General features: G+C 29.7%; 2 protein-coding genes across 19 annotated transcripts in view; one reads left to right on the forward strand and one right to left on the reverse strand.

Moving 5' to 3' along the window:
- The first annotated feature begins 5,359 nt into the window (after nucleotides 1-5,359).
- On the forward strand, nucleotides 5,360-6,229 carry LOC122524642 (guanine nucleotide exchange factor MSS4). The gene is made up of 2 exons (XM_043647008.1): nucleotides 5,360-5,685; nucleotides 5,842-6,229. The coding sequence occupies exons 1-2, from the start codon at nucleotides 5,557-5,559 to the stop codon at nucleotides 6,079-6,081; spliced, it is 369 nt and encodes a 122-aa protein (XP_043502943.1). The 5' UTR covers nucleotides 5,360-5,556; the 3' UTR covers nucleotides 6,082-6,229.
- A 6,668-nt stretch (nucleotides 6,230-12,897) lies between these two features.
- LOC122524907 (glutamate-gated chloride channel) overlaps nucleotides 12,898-22,797 on the reverse strand; it is an 81,624-nt gene continuing 71,724 nt past the window's right edge. For 7 of the 18 annotated variants that reach the window (XM_043647409.1, XM_043647408.1, XM_043647407.1 and 4 more), the window contains 3 exons: nucleotides 20,768-20,818; nucleotides 13,994-14,131; nucleotides 12,898-13,398 (listed from right to left, as the gene is read on the reverse strand). In XM_043647409.1, the coding sequence (XP_043503344.1) occupies nucleotides 13,267-13,398; nucleotides 13,994-14,131; nucleotides 20,768-20,818 (321 nt within the window). In that variant the 3' untranslated portion in view covers nucleotides 12,898-13,266. Of the gene's footprint in view, nucleotides 13,399-13,993; nucleotides 14,147-20,767; nucleotides 20,819-22,797 lie in introns of all 18 variants that reach the window. The other 11 variants (XM_043647415.1, XM_043647420.1, XM_043647419.1 and 8 more) reach the window with 5 other exon arrangements.

Below are 22,797 nucleotides of genomic sequence, written 5' to 3' on the forward strand. Positions count from 1 at the left end.
TAATCTTTTAGTTTCAGCTTTTCAGAGTTTTATTTAATTTTATTTTATTCATCGTCATCCTAAGGGTAGGATACCCATCCTGCAGTCATCAATGAAGACTAAAAGTAAGTATATTTCCTATTAAACGTTTCTATGATAACTTTAATGGTTTTTATTATAACGATGATATTAATTGTTCTTTTTCTTTTTCTGTTTCAGAACATCATTGCAATCGAGCGCGTAGGCAATGAGGTACTCGTGTGTTGCATCGTAAAATAAAATAAAAAGAATCGGAAAGTAGTCAGTGTTGTACGCCGTATGTAAAGTTTCGTTTTTCGGGTTAAGAAACTCCGTAAGTTTCTTCTATTCGGTTTAAACGTGTGCTCATCGTCATCCTAAGGGTAGGATACCCATCGTGCATTCATCAATGAAGAATAAACGTAAGTCAATTTTTATTTTAAACACTTTCTCAATAATTATAATAATTTTTTTATTTACAACAATGATATTTATAATTTTGTTTTTATTTCTGTTTCAGATCATCATGGGAATATATCAGTGTTGGAAGTGTTTGTGAATTGTGTTTGTGAAGTGTTGCAAGTGTTCGTGCATTGCTATCGTGCGCGAAGCAATATACGGGAGTGTTGTATCGTTAAATATAATTAAAATCACGGATTAGAAGCACGTTCGTTCGTTTTCATTTCAATTTCGTCGCGTTCGCGAACTATTTTTGAAATATATATATTAAATTAACTGCGACCAAGGCAGTAATTGCATTAGAGTTTGTTCGAGTAAAGTTGTATTTTTATCTTTAAACAGTCGCACAGACTGTTCGCGTATTAGAATCAGTGCATCAATGAAGATTTTTCTACTTGCATTGACTGTGTGCAAAGCAGTCTTTGAATTATTGTTTAGAATCAGTGATCGGGCGTAAAACAAATTAAAATCAAACGCGAATTAGAATCAGTGTTGTTCGTCGTATAATAAAATTTCGGTTTCGCGATAAGAAACTCATCTATAGTTTCTTATTTTCGTTTATACCGCGTTTTTAGATTCACGCGAGGTGCATCGCCATGGTGCAATTGAATTTCATCCCATTGGAATGCATTGTAAGTATCTATTTTTATTTACATTTTATTCGATTTTTTTTATATGATTTTAGATTATATTGCAGATAACTTATCGTTTTGTTCTATTTTATTTTACAGATATGACGACGGACTTTCTACCTTATCAAAGATGTGGAATGAATTCTTCGATGGATCTTCGATGGATCTTCGATGGATCTTCGATGGATTCGATGGATCTTCGATGGATCTTCGATGGATCTTCGATGGATCTTCGTGGATCTTCGATGGTCTTCGATACTCGCATTCTACAATACTTGCTGCGAAGTAGGAGTGTTTTGGAGCCATCGTAGAACTTCTTATGCCGTGAGTTAAAATTTAAAGTCCCTCCGGTGCTCAATCATGTCGAGGATGAAAGGTCCTAATCGGCACGAGTTACTGGTTGTAATTATTTAAATAAATTAGTGACGAGCACATGAGTAATTCCTTTCTAGGAGTTACTCATGAAAATTGTATATTATATTGTATATTGTATTGTATATTTTATATTAGTTCAGGATAGGTTTTCTTGTCTCACCGGTTAAATTCATTTAATTAATAATGCAATTAATAAATGCACTTTCTTTTTTATTACGTGTTTTGTTCGTGGTTAGTAGTGGTGAAATCGAGCATTTATTTACTCGTTTTTGTCCAGAAAAGCATGTAATAAATGTCTTACATGCATTGCTTCGTACTTAGTTTATCTAATCGCGATTAATTTAATATATCGATACTTCGATATTATAAATAAATGAGCAAGAAGACAAACTCATTCGCGACGGATAGATTCTAGCAGTTAAGTGGTGGCTCAAAGCCCAGTTCTTTTATTAGAACAACCAACTTAATGAAAGGAGTCGTCCGAGGTTGTTATATTTATTTATTTTTCTCTTTTAAAATTCTTAAATATTAAAAAATTAAATTTAACAATTTTGCATAATCAAAGTCAAATCCAAATGGCTTGTAGAGTCTTAGCCCGCTTAAATGAAATAAAATGTTTTGAATATGTTATAAATAAAATTTTTATGTCATATATATATATATATATATATATATATGTTAATCATGTTTTTTAGATCAGGATTTTCAGCTTCTAATATACTAATCTCCCGTTTCTCCCCCCTGTACTTTCTGCGTTCTCATCTATGCGTGTGCCCAGGTGCTACTCGTATGGGTGAGAAACGGTTAGTATAGGTTTAGTTTTAAGTTTTTCCCCTATTGGCGGCTGTCATTGTGCTAGTGATTGCACGATGTACTTTACACCTGTGTGTGCGTATTAGGTAAAGTGTTTTGTACATCGTTTCGCGATATTTTTTAATTAATACATCATTTAATACTGAGAACACTACTTCTACGTATCACGTGTGATATGAAAAATACGAGTGTTTCTATATTTTTATATTTATATTAAATTTTTCTATTTTTTTTTTGTAATAAAATCGTTTTGAACAGTAGAGTTACCGCATTTATTTGTGGAAACTATGATATACTCGTATATAACTAGTATGCAATATATACTAGTATATACTTGTATTTTTACATTAGTCATTTTTGCAATAATCACTAGCCTTGACAGACGATTACAGCATTGGTACGTACTCCCATAAGTTTAGAAAACACGCGTTTGAACTAGGGTGTCGGAGGTGCCCCGGGGCATGCTCTCTAGTTTAGGCTTTTGCACCCTGGGGTATGTGAGAGAATCGTGGAGTGAGTGGGTGGGTATATCATATGTTTGCTCTTTTTAAATTGGGTAATTAACAAGCAGGTAGCATACTTAGGTGTGAATGTTTATTTAATTTGTAAGTAGGTAGAGACTGGAGAAGTCACGCGATTGTAATTTCCACTCAGGAGTGGACAATTTCTTCTCCGGATATTATACAAAGTTTCAGCAACCTTTAGATTCATTTATCTTATTAAATTTTTTTTTATTTTTTCCATTATTGCTGATGCTCTGTACCGCGGGATTAAATCAGTATCGAACGATTAAAAGTCTTTGCGTTTTCTTAAAAATTAATTTTTTTTCGAAAAAGTGAAGATAGCTGAATACGTTGGATACTTACTATTAAGTATATTAACACTTTGCTGTGTAATAATTCTTACTGAATACTTCATTTGTTATATGTATAGTAAATACAAAGTAGAGTAAAGATATAAAAGATAAAAGTGGTCGAGTAAAAAGTAAGACCATATGATGTATGACAAAGTTCCTCTGCTTTTATTTGATATTATTTAATTTTTTAAATGCAAAGTGTTAATAATAGGTTCATCGATTAGATCAAGCATCTGTTGAGGCATTCGAGTAAATGTAACTGTACGATTTGTATTGTAAAATGCGCTTAGAAAAAGCCTCACAGCAGCGTTTAGGGCATGAAGAAAGAAGAGGCATTATGCCGAAGAGGCCCCCACTTAAATGTGGCTGAAGAGGGCAACTACTATTAAGGCTATTGAGTTATTTTCAAAAGTTCAACAGCAAGTTCAAACTTTTCGAAAATAGCTCTTTAGTTATTTTTTATATTTTATTGTATAATTTTGTTGCTCGTCATTAATTTGTAGTTGTAATTGGAGATGATGGACCATTCCATCTCCTTGGGACACCAAATTTGTGTCTCTATCGTCTAAAAGATGCATATGTGTTTAGTTAGAGTCAGAAATATTAAAATTTTGTATCATTAAATTTTAAAGCTTAAATAACGTTCGGTAAATATTACAGTAATTTCTCTTTTCTTGTTTCGTCTTTAAAATTTTTTATTGTGATCGTATTTTATTAAATTTGCAATTTTTCTTTTCTATAAGTATTTCGTAATAATTATTAGATATTATTTTTTTTAGTAACTCGATATTTGTACTTTTCCCTTTTTTTTTTTTTTTGTATATACTTTATGTAAATATAAAATTACGCGTTTAAATTTAATTTCATTGCAACGGTAAATAAAGATTTGATCAAAATAAATAGAGAATTCAATCTAAAAGTGCATCTGCGAATGGGACGATTTATTTGTCAGGCTATTGTATCACTTGATTGTATGATTAATATAGTTTTCTTCTTGTTACAGGTGATCATCGTTGGATTTAACATCAGACCTTTTCGATTTTCTTCTATTTGATCGCCTTGAATGGTGACCTTTTAAAATATACGTTTAAATGCATTTCTGAAGGCACACACATGTTTATACATTAAAAATTAAATATAATTGTTTCAATTTCTTTTACAATATAACTATACTATATATATCATATACTATCAAAAAATACTGTGTTCTTTGATATTATTGAACCGTCATCGCATTAAGTACCCACTATCGCTTGCTGGTGGTTTCGATAGTAACAAAAATGAAACTCGGTAGATAAAAAAGGGGGACTCGTAAGCTTTAATTAATTCTTAATTATTTTTAAGACAGAATTAAAAACTATATTTTGAAGTCATATAAGTATGTTTATTAAAAATAAGGAACACTTCTTTTAATCTATATGATGGGTATGTTCTGATATAAAAACGAAATAGAACACGTGCGCCTTCTTATTTTTATATCCCATTTGTATACATGGAGTTCGTGTTCCTTGTATAGTCTCCATGGTTGTTACTTTGGAAATCAACTTTAAATATATCCCCTGCAGGTATACCAACTTTACTTTTATTGTTTTCATAGTGTGCTTGCACCTTGAATTTGTGGTTGCGCATGCGTATAACATACAACCTCCTCATGACGTTTCCACATTTGTAATTATTAATAACTAATTAAATAATTAATTAATAAAGTTAGAAGTTATGAATTTTAAATAAACATTTTGTTAGCACCTTAGCGCACTTATTCATTTTTTTCTTCTGTGGCCAACAACGTTGCTTTACTAAGAAATAAAAACAAAATTTAACATTTTCAATTATCAATAACTAATTAAATAATTAATTAAAAGAGTTAGCAATTATGGATTTCGAATTAGCAAATAGCTAGCAATTAAATGCATTAATTAAATGCATTCATTTTTTAGTTTTTGAGGTTCTATTGCAACTTTTTTGCGCTGCATCCTTACAGTCATTCTAATTCTGATGTAGTAATACTTCGTATCTTTATGTTCTACAGAGATATTCAGATTTTGTGCTTCTTTTGACTCTTCTTGCATATGATATATTTCATAATATATATATATATATATATTTTATTATTTTATATAATAATATATATATAGTAATGGCATAACATTATTATAAAATTTAAGTACTTATTTGTTTATTTTTGAAATTATCATCAATTGATATCGAAATGATATTATCGATTTTCGATTATCGATAGTTGCTAAAGATGAGTGACTGTTAGAGACAACTTTATTGGTTATAGGTTATAATTTTTTAATCCGAAGTTTATGAGTTAAAATAGTGATATTAATTTATGACGCTATTGTTTTAATCATATTAGTGATAATATAATAATAAAGTGATCATTTATTTCATTCATTAACTTATCATAAAAGCCCAGGTATGTCGACGAATGAAAATAATATAAATACCAAAACATATTTAGATGGAAAGAATAAGGAAAAACTATTTTGCAATTTCTGCTCATCCAAGATACTTAATGCAGAAACTGCTACTTTTATTACAATGGAGGTAAATTACATTAAATATATTTTAATAATTTAATAACTTCAAAGCTTTCATAAATTATTTTATAATCTGAATGTAGCGTAAACTTTATTTCCTAGGAAGTATTAGTAAAATATCTAATGATACAAATTTTATATTGAAACATGTAATCATTTTTAGTTTGCGCTACCACACATACATTCTAAAGGAGAAGGCGAAGGCAATCAACAAGAAACGATCACAGAGTACTGGTATATCGAAGATATGTTTGCGTTTGAAAATATTGGAGTATCTCATACAGTAGGAAATATAAAATACTTAGCGTGTGCAGATTGCGAAAGAGGTCCAGTTGGTTGGCATGATTTAGCTACAAAGAAATCTTACATCGCTTTGTCTAGAGTTAAGCACGTTAAGTTTTAAATCTGACTTTTATAATTTTATAAACAAGATAAAAAAAGGATTTGTTGGCCTATAAAAAACGTGAAAACTTCTAAAAGAATGTTTTACCAAAGATAAGGATGATCAATTATCTAAAGTAATTAAAAGTGTCCGCCTTGGAAAGGGAAAAGAATATAAATATGTATATGTACGTACACACAAACACAACACAACAAACACACACACAACAATATATATATATGTTTACAAATTTCTGTAGGTACATTTATTACTATTACTGTCTTTATATGCGAATGTAAGTAAAACGAATAAGAGCTATAAGATTGTACAAAGTAAAAAGTCCAACATTACATGTTTTTTTTGTATGTCAATTTTCAAAATACAAGTGCAAGGAAAAAGGTATACATACCTTACATCTGAACGAATGGTTTAATATCAAAGAATATATATATATATATATACATGACATATATATATATGTAATGTATTTTTGACAAGAAGAAGGATGGATGCTTAGACATGGATTGGTCTAGGCATAAAACACGTCGCTAGTTTAATCGACATTTTAATATTTAATCACGTTACAAACACAGCCGATAAATCAGATAATTAATCGTTACGATCATAATACGTTTACAGTGATCAATAAACCCGCTTACGATTAAAAATCACTTGTCAATGTTTATATAATATGTATGCATCCATTCGAATCAGTATAATCTTTAACATTAATCGTGATTTATGTAGTGTCTCCTCATTTTCATGCGTGTCATCATTTCTTTTTCGTGTAACTTTTTTTCCTTCTGTTTATTTCTGTTTTTTTCTTTTCTGTTTTTTTCGTTTATGTTTATGATTATTACGCGTGTGCGTTATCCTACGCGCGTATCGCATATACGCGGGAGGAGAAAACTAATCTTTAAGAATCATTTATTTTTCTTTTTTCTTTCTTTCTAATTTGCCTTAAATATTGCAAAAATAATCGTGCGTTCTTTCACGCTGTTATCGGCTTTTAAACATCACAGCTTTATCTAACGCAGATTGTTACGAAGTAATATATTCGTTTCTTTTTCATTACGCGTATCCCTTTTAACAATGCAAGTGTTTAAATATACGTGCTATATAAGTGCTCATTAGTTATAATTCATAATGTGTTAATTTGCGACGACGGCTTTGTGTGTGTGTATGTATATATGTATGTGTGTATGTGTATGTGTACGTGTATGATGTGTTTGTTTGTATGCAATAATTGATGTGTATATGCGCACACGTGTCTCTAATCGCCGTATAATTTTGTAGGCAATACAATGATAATAACAATAATAATAACAATAATGAATAATAATAACAAGAATAATTGTATTACAAAATAATAATGTCTTTGTTATAATTAGAAGAGTACCGAAAAACGAAAAATAATAACAATAACTAAGAGCAGTAAGAACAATTTATAAATTTTTGCGTGATCTTTGTGTGTGTTCATTTTTTTTGTCTTCTTCTATTTTTCTCTCTTTCTCTCTCTCTCTCTCTTTCTCTCTCTCTCTCTCTCTCTTATCCTGCTTTTTATCACATAAGTTATAATAAGGCTCATCTTTACATAAATTTATCATTTCGCTCTTCTCGACACTACGATTCGCGCTTCGACTTTTGTAATCATCATACATTTTGTTATTTACATATTTATAAATATTCCATTTCTATTTTCTCCTCTATTTCTGTTATTTTCTTTTTTTTTTTAATCAGCAGATAAAAGAAAAAAAAAGAAAAAGCAGCATTATTATTTTAATTAAACGTAAATGAAATCGGTACAATAAATAAAAATTATTTAGATTATCGTAAAATTTGTTATTTATCGATCGGCGATTTAGAATAATTTGAGAGATACAATCTCTTTAAGAGGATGAAAAATATGAGTCGCGTTTCTTTCGATTTTTTTTTTTTTATATTGTTATTCATTTTTTTTTAAACCGTAAACACGAATATTATCGATGTTGACACAACAGATACAGTTAAAGCCGTGATATTACTTTGCGAGAGATTTCGGTGCTTCACCATGGGATACTAACACTCTTATTTTTTTTTTTTTTTTTTTTATATAAATTTTTTACTTTTGCGATGATTATCTAAAATTAGTAACAAACGGTTTTTTATTTTTATTTCTTTTTTTTTTTTAGATTTCTTCATATAAGTACATATATATAAGTAGGCGTACGGCACTTGCATAAGCACACAAATTACGCGTATTCGCGGTTGACCTTTTTTCTTGCATGATATTTTAATGAGTGCAACTAACAATATGAGAATAAGGACGCCATTGTGAAGTTAGCATTTTATTTACTGGCATTTCGTGGAAAAGAAAACGAATTTGATTTTACATATATTCATAATTATTTTTCTTTCATTTCTTTCTCTTCTAACATTTATTTCAAATATTTCAATACTCCATTTTCGTATAGTACAAAATTGAACGCATACATACGTTATTTGGATGTTCTTGTAAACGCAAAAATATGTGATAATGTTTTTATCTTGTTATGGGGAGTTAATTTATCTCTTTTAATCGTTTATTTAAATAAATTTGTGTAAAATTTTGTTGAATTATGTTGGATTAGAATAAGACTCCTTATTCTGCAAGATGCCAGTGAATTACAATAAATGCTAACTGCGCAAAGGCAGTGAAGACTTTGTAGGATTATGTGTTTTGGTCCGTGGAGCGTTTAAACGTTAGTAACATTAATTAATTAAATAACTAATTAGCGTTCCTATCACCTAGAGGTGTTCTTATTTCATTCTTTTTCTCCCATTTTTCTTTTCTTTCCGTATTAACCTACAACAACGTGAAATTTATAAACGTAGGTGATTAGAGGGTTGTCATCTTACTCGACAATGCTGTTTTGTTTAATGTATTTTTGTCTTAATTTCATTGCAAAATATTGCTTCCCATTCTTCTTGCCGCAATTTTTTTTTATTTTTTACTTAACGCTCATCGTTCTTTCTCTCTTTTTTTTTATTTTTTTATTTAATCAGAAAAATTTCGTCACTTATTGTTAAATATTTCTTGAAAAATTACGAATATTATTTAACACAGCTGAAGCCTTTCTTTTTTTTCCTTTTTTTTAATTTCATATATGTGGGAGTTATAATATATTTAAATAATATATTATCACATATATACTCTCTCCCAAATATTGCAAATTTTCAAATTTTACGCGTTGCACATTTCGCTGAAATTGTTCAACTTTACGATCATTTATAACCGGTTTTATGATTTCCTTCTTAACATTTGTTCTCTCTCTCTCTCTCTCTCCTTTTTCTTTTTTTCTTAATGTTTATAACACGGCGAAACACTTTCATTCTACGCAATATTCGTTGTGTCGATTTATAACAATTTAAGTTTCAACTTCTATCGAAGTTTAATCGCATGCGCATAAATCGTGCCATTCGTCTGTGCCATTGTTGCTATTTTCTCTTCGAACCGAGTCAATACAAATCATTTATATTCCTTTTTTTTTCTTATTTTTCCTTTCCCCTCTTATTATTTTTTTTTAATTCGATATTTTCAAAATTTTCTCTACGAATATTTCGTTCGCTTTTTTTCACCTCGACTCGATATATCTCCATAAGAGTATTATTTTCAATAAGCTTAATTATATAATATGAGTGAATAACGTTAAAATTTATAACGACATCGCTAGCGAAACGAAAGCATCTATGAATTATCGAGATTTCGCGCAGCTCTTTATGTATATATACATATTATGTATATATGATATTATATTATTCGAGTTGTATCAAAGGAACAGATCATTTTCTTTTTATTTCTTTTCTGTTGGAACGATCGTCTGCCATCTTGTTTTCGATCGTCCATTTTCACTGTTTACGTGTATTCATTTATTTATTTTTCTTTCATCATTTTTGGTCAATACCTAGCATAATTTTATATACATACATATATATATACACATATTTATATCGTCTATGAATTATTTATCTATTTACACGTATATGTATAACGTTTTAACTCTCTTTATTAAGATTTATGAAGAACGAACGATCGCGAGAAAAAAAGAATTCTTTTTATTAATTTCTTCTTATTTATTATCGTTATTTTTCTTTCTCTTTTTTTTTCTTCTTTTTTTATTTAAATTCAGGAAAATTTCAGAAGCAAGAAAAACGTGTATATACGCGATCGTCGAATGTTTCTTGCACGGAAACGGCCATTGTTGATGATCCATTAATTTATCCTCCAATTTATCATAATCATCATCGTCATCATCATCATCATTATCATCATCGGTTTAGCGTATCGTCGTTAAAACAATGAATCCGTGCTTCGAACTTAATCGTATCTGGCAGTGCTTAAAAAATACGTATATATATCTTTCTTTTTCTATACATGTACGTATTTATATATGTATATATGTATGTATGTATTTACGCATGATGCGGACGATCGAGAAGATATTTTCGAAATTTCGTAAAGCGCGATTAATATTAATGTAATACGAGGAAGTCATCGTAAGACTCCGAAAAAACTGAGACGGATGAAAAAAGCCGTTTTTTTTTTTTAAATATATATATATATATAAGTATTATACCTATACTATATCTTTGAAAAGCACATTCTCTCTTTTTTTTTAAACAATCGAACGTTCAAAATTTCGCTCTACGATTCGTCAAATTCTATCATAGTAAGTTTCTTTTGAATTTCAGTTTATATTCGTAAGTGGCAGGACCTAGTCGGTCAATTCATTAACATCAAGATTTAAAAAGGAAGAAATATAAATTAAAAGTTACAATTTGCGAGCCTTGCATTCGACGAACTTCTTTATGTTTTTTTTTTGTTAATTTCTATACCCCTCGTTCTATTTTTGTCTTTTCCTTGTTACTTTCTTACGAATCCTTTTACAAAAATTACAGTCGCTTTTAATTGCAGCCTGCGCGCGGCATTTAATTCTACTTGCAATTTTTATCTCGTTCTTTTTTGTCTCTTTCTTTCCTTCTTTCTCTTTCATTCTCTCCCTCTCTCTTTCTCTCTCGTACAATTATCAAATAAGTCTTACGATAATTATCGTTAATAACTCCCTCGAACGTTCCGTTTTTACGTATCTATTTTTCATTTTTTCTTTTTTTATTTCTCTCCCTTCTTCTCACTTGGTCTGCAGAGTATTATTATATATATATATATACAGTGAGTTACAGAAGTATTCGTACCCGTTCTCACTGTAAATTTGAAATAATTGATATTCGGTTCGAATGCAAAGCTTCAAAATTCTTATAAGCATAAACCTATTTTAGGATTTCTGATATCAATATTATAGCACAGAAGAATATTTTATTTTTAGATAAATATAATTTTATTTAAATGATAACAAAAAATTGATCTCACACAAGAGTATTTGCATCTACGTAAGATATAATAAAAATATAATGATTATTTTTGTAAGTAATACTTTATTAGTCTTTTCTTGCATCTTATAATGCTTTTTAAACGATTCGGCATATTTTGCGAGACTAATTTTTTAATTAATTGTGTACAATTTTATTTCTATTTTAATAAAATATTCTTTTACAATAAAATTGATATCAGTTTAAAAGTTGAATAATCCTAAAATATGTTTCTGTGTATAAAAATTTTGAAATGTTGTATTACAAGAAAATATTGATTGTTTAATTGGCAGTGGGAGTACGAATACTCCTGAGTGAGACTCACCGTACATATATATATTGCTCGATTATTATTAAAGACGATATACGTGGTATACCGCGAATTATCATCGTTCATTAATCATCTCGCACGTAGTATTGATAATGTTGGCGATAATATTTATATACGTAATAATAGTGATAACGTTATAGTGATAAGGTAGCAGCGGTAGTAATAATAGTAGGTAATAGTAATAGTAATATTAATAGTAATAGTAATAGTATAGTAATTGTAATAGTAATAGTAATACTAATAGTAATATTAATAGTAGTAATAATAACAATAAAAATAATAATTATATAACATGATAATATATATAATAATAATTAATAATAATAATAATAATAATAATAATAATAATCATAATCATAATATCGGTAGAGTATACGTTAAGAGAAGTAGTTCCCGGTAAGATTTATATATATATATTTATTATATATAATAGCTTTTCGTTTGACTAGAGAAATTTCATTGCCATTTTTGTTTCGTATTCTCCATTTTGGTTTTTCATTATTTCTTTCAATTTTTCGAAGATAAATAATTTTGCAACAGCATGCTCCAATTAAATATATATACATATATATACGCGTATTATTATTATTATTATTTTAAAGTATCTTACATCTTAATTTAATTTGATTCGTTCAATCAAATAGATATAACAAGCACGTCGTTCGCTGCGTCGAGGACAGGTAATTGCAGTCTATCTAAGCGAGCATGGACTGTTCGGAAAAAATAAATAAAACAAATAGAGAAAAGAAAAACCAAGAAAATAGAAGAAGAAAAAGAAGAAGAAGAAGAAGAAGAGACTAGATTATCCCAACGTCAACCGCAGATCACGTTTCTCCTGGCAAACAGAATAGTGCTTTTAAGAGTGCTATCACAATATTGTGTATGTTCTGTGTCCTTTGTTTGTATTTGTGTGTATGCGAGAGAGAAAGAGAGACAGAGAGAGAAAGAGAGAGAGGGGGGAAAAAGAGAGAGAAAAACAAAATCTCGTTGGAGGATACATTTTCTTCTTCCTCTTTCTTTTTCTTCTTTCACGTCCTCCTTTTTATCTTCCTTATTTTCCTCCTCGTCTTATTCATTTTAATATATATATATATATATATATATATTTATGTTTTTTTTTGTTTGTAATCCTATGCATTGTTTATTTGATTTTCTTTTCGTTTCTATTCTCGACTCACAATTTGGCCGGACACATATTTTACGAGACACGCTTGGTCAATCATTGAAAGGCATCCTCCTGTCAAACGAGCAAGAAAGAGAGAGAGAGAGATAAAGATGCTAACACACGCGACAAATATTGTCGTTTTCGTCATCATCGTAATCGTAATCGTAATCGTAATCGTCGTTATCTTCGTCGCAGCCATAATATTTCACGATCGAAGAACTCTTAGATCATTTCGATTTTTTCATAGTCAAAGATCAATCAATCAATCAATCAATCAATCAATTAATTAATCAATCAATCAATCGTCCATTTTTCATCGTCTGCTCTATGAGCTGCCCTTATAATGGATGAAGAAGAATGTAAGGAACATGAAGTAGGCGACCGGAAAGGTGATCCTCGCTATCACGTCGATCGTTTTCGCCACTCTGATTGGATGTGGTGGTTCTTTCTTTCGTATCTGTAAGATGAGATATTATTCGTTAACATGCTCTATCGTTAAATCGGAAGAAAGTTAAGAGAGATTAGAAAATCCTATTTTTTTATTAATTTTGTTTTTTCGATTAAATGTTACACCAATTCGGATTCAATTATATGTTAATTGTTGTTCAATATTAGATTATAATTTATGATAAAATGTATGTGTATGTGTATTTAAAAGGTGTATTAACTAATTTTATGAAAAAGTATTCAGGACAAATGTTACGTTGTCTCCAAGTAGCACAAGATGAAAAACATTTTTTTTGTTTTGTTTTGTAAAGTTCTAAGTTCCTGTTTCAATATTCATGATGATATTTTTTTTCCGTAAGTGTATCGATGCATCGTACTTACATTTACGAAGAGATAAATATCATCTCGTTAATGTTTGCAATTTTATTATCCAAAATTATATATGTTAACAATTTTATATGATATACAAGAGCATATATTTTATATTTGATGAATTTTATCATATTATATTATCTGTGAGGATAATTGAAATGAAATGTTTTTTTTTTATAAAAATTGATTTAATTCATTAAATATCTTAGAAATTAATGAAAAAATGATCATACCTCAGCTGTGCAACCATTGGTGGCTGTGTGCGTGCATGGATTTGGGCCACAGTTGGTACAAGTAACGATCTCGTTCGGTCCCGTTCCACCACCAGTTGGAGGTCCACCCTCTCGCTTCTTTTTACCCTGCGACAGGGTCTCCGTAGAAGAAAACTTATATTCTTATAGCCCGCAGTTCGTTTAGCCGAGCAACGATCCATCTTTTACTCGATTCTTTTCCTCTTTTCTTTTTATTAACATTTCTTTTTGTTTTTTTTTCTTTTTTTCATTTAATAGTTGCTTTTAATCACAAATTTTGACTAATTCTAAGAGATCATCTTTATCTTGGAATAATGGTAAACTGTAAATTCGTCACGAGTTCGATATCGAGACGAGATAATTGACTAGTTCTGTGAGTTCGACAAAAAGGAATAAAACAAAGAGAGAAGGAGAGAGAGATAGGGGAAGGATACAGGGAAACGGGAAGAGGGGGGAGAAATAACGAGCTCTTTGATTGAACGTCGAAAATAGAAGAGCGTTTGAAACCGTTCTCAAATTCGAAAGTTCGTTCGATTGAATTCACTGGAACGATTTAATCGAGTAAATGTATCGTTGCTCTTTATTTTATTATACGTATGTATTGTATGTACACACTTGTATAAACGTATATTGTATGAGAGTTATCATTTGATTCGAGATAGACTTATGTATTTATTTGAATACACGTGTAAATTCATTTTTTCTCATTATAAAAAGTGTACAAAATTTTTCTTATAATTAATAATTATTATTGTACGTCTTTCTCTTTCCAAATATAAATGTAAAATTACCATACAGTTATACGTTTATATATTTATATCGAGGAATGTTCTCGTGCCTTTGCGTATTATAATATTTGGATGACATGCCGTATATAACATCTAATAATACGTCATACACTGTCACACATCGGACCTTTGTAATGTAAAAAAAGAAAAACTAGAATATTTATTTATTATAGTTGTAGAAATATTCAAGATATGTTTTATATAGAAATTTATCTCGAACAAATATTCGTTTCTAATCAAATATTCAATTATCGAGTTAAAATAAAACACTCTTTATAAGTAAATATATAATAATAATATATAGGCAGTATAGTAAAGGTATATAATATATACATATATAAAAATATACAAACGATCGCGTATGCATATCGTCCTATCTCTGTATTTTAGCGATCGAAGAATTTAATCATGAAATTTTCAAGATTCACGACCGTTCTTTGACACCACCTTCCACGAAAATATTTCGGGCATTTGAGATCGTTCTCGTATCGGAAGTACCGTACGGAAGTTCCGCATTGTCGAAACATCTTCCCGCATCTTCTCGTTATAATCCTTTCAATCATCTGTCTTTCTTTGGTCCGACGTGGACGTTCGTGTACTTTCATTGTGTGAAGATTGTATATCTTTAGAAAATCAAAATACAAAAGTAATAACAAAAAAAATAAATAAAATAAAAAGAATGAAGAGAAAAAAACAAACTATAATATATGAGACACATATAAAACCAAAATTAGAATATAGATATAAAAACAAAAGAAAAATATAGAGGAAAAAAGACCTTCGGTTTAATCGTTAATAAAATAAGATAAAATGAAACGAAACAAAGTCAAATCAAATCTAATCAAATAAAAAGAGAGATCGTCATTTACGCGATCTCGAATTTGTTTTATTGAACTTTCGATCGATCGATGAAAAGGTCGATCGATCGATCGATCAAGTGGATACTTCATTTTTCTTTTTTCTTTATTTTCTTTATATGTATATAATAATATTTCTTATTAAATTATAGCGTAGGCTATCGATGATATGAGAGTAAAAATGAGGAAGCGTATGCGTCTCGTGGTTTCATATAAATTCTTCATATTTCTTTGCTCAGTTTTTCTTGTTGTTGCTTTTATTCACAGTTAGAAACGCTACTAATCGTCATTATTATCATTGCCATAACTGTTTTTCACTTTTATGCATTAGCGGCGATCTCGTTTTCTAATTATATATTTTTTTTTATTATTATTATTATATTTAAAACTAATTTTCTTTTTCTTTTTTTTTTCTTTTTTTTTTTTCTTTTCAAATTTTTCATCAATCTCGCAATAATCTAATAAAGGCGGTGGTGGTTAACTGCCCAAAGCCAATGAGATGACAGTAAATACTAATATGGTTCGTTAGCCAAAAGAATGAAGAAAAAAATAAGAAAAAAAAAAACAAGAGAAGAGAAAAAATAGATAATACAAAAAAAAAAAGAAAAAAAAATCAAAGACAAACGGGCTGTCTTTGAACGAAACAGTGCGAAGTTTTAAACGTTTTATTAAATATTACCGAAATTGTTCGATGATATTTCTTCAAGCTTATGCTACATGTCAAGCTTTAGTAGGGTGGCCGCAAAAGAGGGTTGGGGTGGGCTGGGAATGAGGGGAGTGAAGGACAATCCAATGGCAAAAAGCGAATATTTCATACCATAGTTAAGAGGCGTGATATGTATATATACAAAAATTATATACGTATCATAGATATCTCGTGATAAAAAAATAAATAAGTAAATATACAAAAATATATATGAAAAAAAAAATAAGAAAGTTGATTTCAGCTATTCGTTCAAGAAAAGAAAAGAAAAAAAGTAAAAAGGAAGAAAATCACGTTAATAAACATGGACACTCTTGTTTAAGCATTCTCGTCGTTTGATTTTAATACTACTGATCGAGATTTATAATAATCGATCCGAAGATCGATATGATCGTGATGTGAACGCAAAAAAGCGCCATCTTATTACGTGTACGAGAAATGCGAACATGCGAATCATTTTTTCAAGCCGTTCTCACTACTCAAACAATGCCTACGAAATAGGGAAAAGATAGATTGTAGAAAAATTACCCCAAACAAAGAAAAAACAAAAAATAGAGAAATAAGAGATAAGGATATAATATATTTATATCGATGAGAGGCCATAGTCACGACGTTTTTTTCTATCGATCTTTTTTTCCCCGTTATTATCGGTTAATAAGATCATCAATTTCTCGTTTGTCTCTATCGATCGATTAGGATGAAGAAAGGCAGAGAAAAAGAGAGAGAGCGGAAGAGAGATGAAAGATAGATGGATGGATAGATAGATAGATAGATAAATAAATAAATAAATAGACAGATAGATAGATAGATACATAGATAGATAGATAGAGAGAGAAAGAGGAGAGTTAATTTAACAATTAATGCGAAACGTCGTGAGTATTAATTGCCAATACGAGCAGGATATCTTGATAACAATGACTTTGAAATTCAATAGATTAAACGTTAATTGTTCTTAACGAAACTTAGTATATAGATCTTCGTTAATCGTGAAAGCACGTAAAGGATATGCATATAAAGGGAGAAGCTTGATCATGCTTAAATACATACATACATACATACATAGATACACATAATTCACAAACGATCGGATCAAAGTTTCAATGCGATATATTCAGGTGCATCAGTGACGTCAAGTTATGCGATTTATGCGTTTGGATACACATACCCGTAGATAGAGAGGCGTGCATACTTACTTACATGCATACGTGCATATATACGTGCATGCACATATATATTAAATATAAAAAGAAAGACATTATAATAATACGTAAAGGAAGGTAAAATATACGCTACATATTTTCATCGATCGAACACACGATGCATATATGAGAAGAGAAAGTTAAGGTTCGTCAAGATTATTGGATTTACAAGGCGTCTTTTATATTTTCTTTTCTCGGAATGTATTTAAGTATGTGTGTTTGTGTGTGTTTGTGTGTATATGCGTGTGCGCGTGCGTTGCTTTCTTTTTTATCCCTCTACGTCATCCCTTTTTTCCGAAGAAGCAGAACTATTGATCTCTGCCATTTTTTTACGGATAAGTAGTTAGATAGAGATAGAAAGAGAGAGATAGAGAGAGAGAGAGAGAGAGAGAGAGAGAGAGAGAGAGAGAGAGCAAGGAGGTGAATTAAGAAGAGAGAGAGAGAGAGAGAGAGGATGATAAAAAAAGAAAATCAAAGACGTTCGGTCGATTGGTTCCTATGAGAAAAAAACTATAGACGAATATCCGTGTTACACGGGTCTTCAAGATTTACGTATGTGTTTATATATGCATGTATGTGCATAGGTAAGAGGAATTCAAGCTTGGCTTTTTTTTCCGATCGAATCCTTTGTTTTTTCTTTTACTCATTCTTTATTTCTTTCTTTCTTTTTTTATTTCTTTTTATTTTTTTCCGTCCTACTGGATGGAGTGTGAGTCGATAGAAGTTCGTAGCTTTTTGACCTTTTCCACGATATCGACAGGAACGTTTGAAAAATTCCCTTGTGTTATACTATCTTGCTCGTTCGTTATCACCGATCGCAATATATTCTCGAATAATAGTTCGAACCTCGTTGTTCTTTGCCTATATTCAATATATATGTAATATTTATGTATTATTATATATATATATATATACATAATTTATATGTATGTATATACTATGTGCATAAAATAGAACGTCTAATTTCGAATGTATTATTATTTCATATAGTATATTATTATTATTATTATTATTATTATTATTATATCATATTCATATCACGTTACCGAGAGTTTTGCATTTTTAAAATTTATTTCCACATTCACGTAGTGTTACGTGTTTATATATCTCACCATGTAATTTATATAATTTATATAATTATGTACTTATATTATAGATATTTAATGTGCACGCTTTGAGCAAAATCTTCGATCGTGTGACAACAATTTATGTAATCTTTTTCTATAGCTCTCTTTTAAGATGTACATAATTAAAATATTATATTTTATATTTTATATAATATTTTTTTATTAATTATTTACAGATTGCAATATAATTTATGATTTAAGATTAAACTGCGTCTTGTAAATCCAAGTTATCCAATGTTAAAGAAGATTAGAGAATAAAGATTATTTATTAATACAGTATGTATAATAAGAGAGAAAAAGTAAGGAAGGGAAAATAAAATGATTTCTTTTTTTAAATGAATTTATCGTCGACTACTTTCTACGTTATTGGATGCATTTGCACGGAACGTAAGAGACTAGGCGTGTGCTGCGATTAAAAAGGTTAATATAAAAAGAAAATATTAGGCAGTTGAAAAAGAAGATATTATTATAGAATGAAATAAAGAGAGAAATAGAACGACATAGATAAAGAGAGATAGAGAAAGAGAAAGTATAGATATATGCGTATAGAAAAAGAAGGATCAAATATTTAAATGAGAAAAGAAAAGAAGTGGAAGGGAAATTTAAGTAGAGGAAGCAAGTGAAGAAACAGGAGGATTTGTCAGACGTAATCAGAAACACGTTTGTAAATCTGTAAATCTCATTGATGATATCTAAATATCTTTCTATTTTATTAATTTTTTCGCGATTTACGGACTTCGTGCGACATCTCGGCTCTCTTCGTCGATTGTAAAAATATTACTAAAACATATTCTCAAATATATATATATATATATGATGAGCCATTAATTAGTCTAATCGATTAATTCTATAGAAAAAAAGTCGAGAAAATTGATAAATACATTGTAATATCATTTATCATTCAATGATCATCCTCATTGTTTTTTTGTCATTTAACGATATTAAGGCTAATTATTAAAAGAATTTGATTTTTAATTAAAAATTGAAATATATATATAGATCAAGTACTTTGATAGAATTTTCAAATAAATTTGTAAATATTCTTATAAATTAAATTAATCGCTTTGACACTTGTGAACGGCTCATATATATATATTTAAACAATTTTTTAAAAAGAATTTCGGCTTTTCTTATATTAATATAAAACACGAAATGGCAAAATAATTCGAGAAATTTAAACGAACGATTAGTCAAATTTCTATAATTTGTTTTTCCAATTTGTGAGAATCTTACATTTGCGATTATATTTCCGGTTAAAATCTCGTTAGGAAGAGAATGCGAGTTGAAGGATGGGGAAAGTAAAGAGAAAGATAGAAAAGATGGTAAAGAGTGAGAGAAAAAGAGAAAGAGAAAAAGAGAAAGAGAAAAAGAGAGAGAGAGAGAGAGCGGAAGAGAGATAAAAAGAAACGAATGAAATAGAGGCTGACGCACGCTGGAATGATAACAAGAGAACAAGTGTTTGCGTACGTGTATGTGTGAGCGTGTATGTTGGTTGGCTGTCCTTTAGGACGCGGTTGGGACTTTGCACGTTTACGTATTCTTTTTCGGAATTATTTTCCTGTTAATTTTCATTTTTCTTTAATCATATGTAGTATACATTTTATTATTTATCTTTTCCTATTGTTTTTTAATTACATAAAAAGGAGATGCATAATGAGAGATTTTCGTCCGGATTCGATCTTGGCTGCCCTCGCCACACGTTCAAATTTTTACGAATTGTTTTCTTTTCTCTTTTTTCATTACTTTTATTTATATATATTTTTTTTGTCAATTAAGCTTACTTCGGTTATTCGTTCGTTTATTTGATTTTGTCCATTTCAATTAAATAATAAGTTTTTTGCCCCTTCTTTTACTTTTTCGTTCATATTTCTTTTATTAATACTTTTTTTCTTTTTTCTAATAGAGTATTGAATATTTTTGTTTTTGTTTATCGATTACGAATAATATTATAATGAATATTTTTTGGATCTTTCTCTTGCATTAGAACGGGCGAGAGTGGACGAGATGGAGTCTCTGGATAATTTTAGCGAGCCGAGGACGCGCGAAGTCACGACCGCGCCCTAATACAATGGGGGGTCTTACCAAAGGGCTGGCCAATATAATCCCTATCCTGCTGAGCACCGCTGGAAGCCGCTGCAACATCACAGACACCAAACAAAGAGACTTACTCACCAACATTTCGACCAACGAAATTTTTTACTAATCGTGTGTGTGTTAGTTCATGATAGAGAGGTAGAGAGTAAAATAGAGAAAGAGAGAGAGAAAGAAAGAATAGAAAGTGAAAGAGATAGAGATAGAATCTAAAAAATTGTAGAAAAAAATAATTAATAAATAAATAAATAAATACAGAGTGCGCGAGAACGAAAGGGATAGAAATAATTTGTGTAGATATATTAAAAAATAAAAAAAAAATTAAAAAGAATAACGTAGGAAGAATAGAGAAATATAGAAAGAGAAAAAACAGAGAGACAAATTAACAGATAGACCAGTTGAGTGACAGAGATACGTATATAATTATGTCGAAAACGAGGTGAAACACATAGAAATAAATAGATGGATAAATATAGATAGATAGATATATAGATGGATGGATAGATAGATAGATAGATAGATGGATGGATGGATAGATAGATAGATAGATAGGTAGATAGATAGGTGAATGGGGTGATCGATACTTGAACATGAGTGAGAGAAATTAGAGATAGAGAGAGGGAAAGAGGGACAGAGAGAGGGAAAGAGGGACAGAGAGAGAGAGAGAGAGAGAGAGAAAGGGATGGAGTGTGGAAGAGAGAAAGCATGTTCATTTGATTCTTGCTTATGTTTTTGCTTGTTTTCCTACTTTCTTATTTTCTCGAATTCAGTGATCGATCGTAGGGCTCGAGAAAATCGTGATAAATCTTTGATTTTTTTCTTCCCTTTGATTTATTTATTCATTCATCGTTTCAATTTGGTATTTTAAACTTTTGGGTTTTATTTCGTTTCGAATAGTAGCACTGGAATAAAAATAATTTCTTTAGCGTAGCATATCATATGACATCAATTATAATTAAGGAAAACAAAATGGGAAAACGATAGAAAAATTGAAAAATTATTTTCCAATCGTTCGTACAGGCTCCGGCCACGCATTGATGTCACTCAACATACACGAAGCCGTCACGCAGTGGACGAACTCAACGACTTGTCAGACTTTTCCTATAAAAAACTAAACGATCGAAAATAATAACGCGTTCGCGGGTATAATAATATTATATATAATATATAAATAATTTAACAATAATATAATAGTAATAATAAAATAGATTTCCATATAACGCGATTAATATGTGTTATACGTGACAGGAATTTTCGTTGTACACGAGTCTACAGTAATAATAATAATATTATAATAATAATAATAATAATGATAATATAATAAAGAGTAGTGAGTATGGTAGAAAGATAAGTTTGTTTGCGACAAATGTGGGACAAAATGTCGAGATTATACTCGTGATAAGAAATAGAAAAATAGATAGAGAAACAGAGAGAGAGAGAGAAAGTGATAGAGAAAGAGAAAAGGAAGGAGAGAGAAAGAGAAAGAGAAAGTTAGAGAAAGTGTTAAAGATAGAGCTCACTATATGTATTTAAAACAAATATAGAGAAATGCACAGACCTTGCATGAATATTCGTTCCCAATTTCGATATTTATAAAAACAGTTTCGAATTTTCTGTATATATTCTATATATTATATATATATATAGAGAGAGAATCGTTAAAAAGAGGTATAAAATCATGCAAGAGAAACATAAAAATAAAAAATGATTTTAATAATAATAATAATAATAATAATAATAATAATGACAACGATGATGATGATGATAATGATGATTATTATTATTATTATAAATTATTGCAAATATTCGACGATTAATTAATCGATTCTACTATTGAAAAAAATAAATATAAAAGTTAGAAGTGTGCGCTATCGCGAGTTTATATCAAATCTATCTATATATAGGTATGCATGTACGGGGTGTTGATGACGTATAGAATAAAAATTGATTTTCTTTGGCAAGTGATACAACTAGATATACGAGTTCGTATGCAATGCATATAGAAGTCGAATAGTGGATCG

Source organism: Polistes fuscatus, unplaced genomic scaffold (genome assembly GCF_010416935.1).
Source record: "Polistes fuscatus isolate 324 unplaced genomic scaffold, CU_Pfus_HIC Scaffold8, whole genome shotgun sequence".
In the NCBI taxonomy this organism is placed as follows: Eukaryota; Metazoa; Arthropoda; class Insecta; order Hymenoptera; family Vespidae; genus Polistes; species Polistes fuscatus.

Bases quoted from the DNA above. Each gene is read 5' to 3' on its own strand.
- LOC122524642 (XM_043647008.1), top strand. From the start codon at position 5,557: ATGTCGACGAATGAAAATAATATAAATACCAAAACATATTTAGATGGA. The intron at 5,686-5,841 runs GTAAATTACATT...AATCATTTTTAG, and splicing joins CTACTTTTATTACAATGGAG to TTTGCGCTACCACACATACA.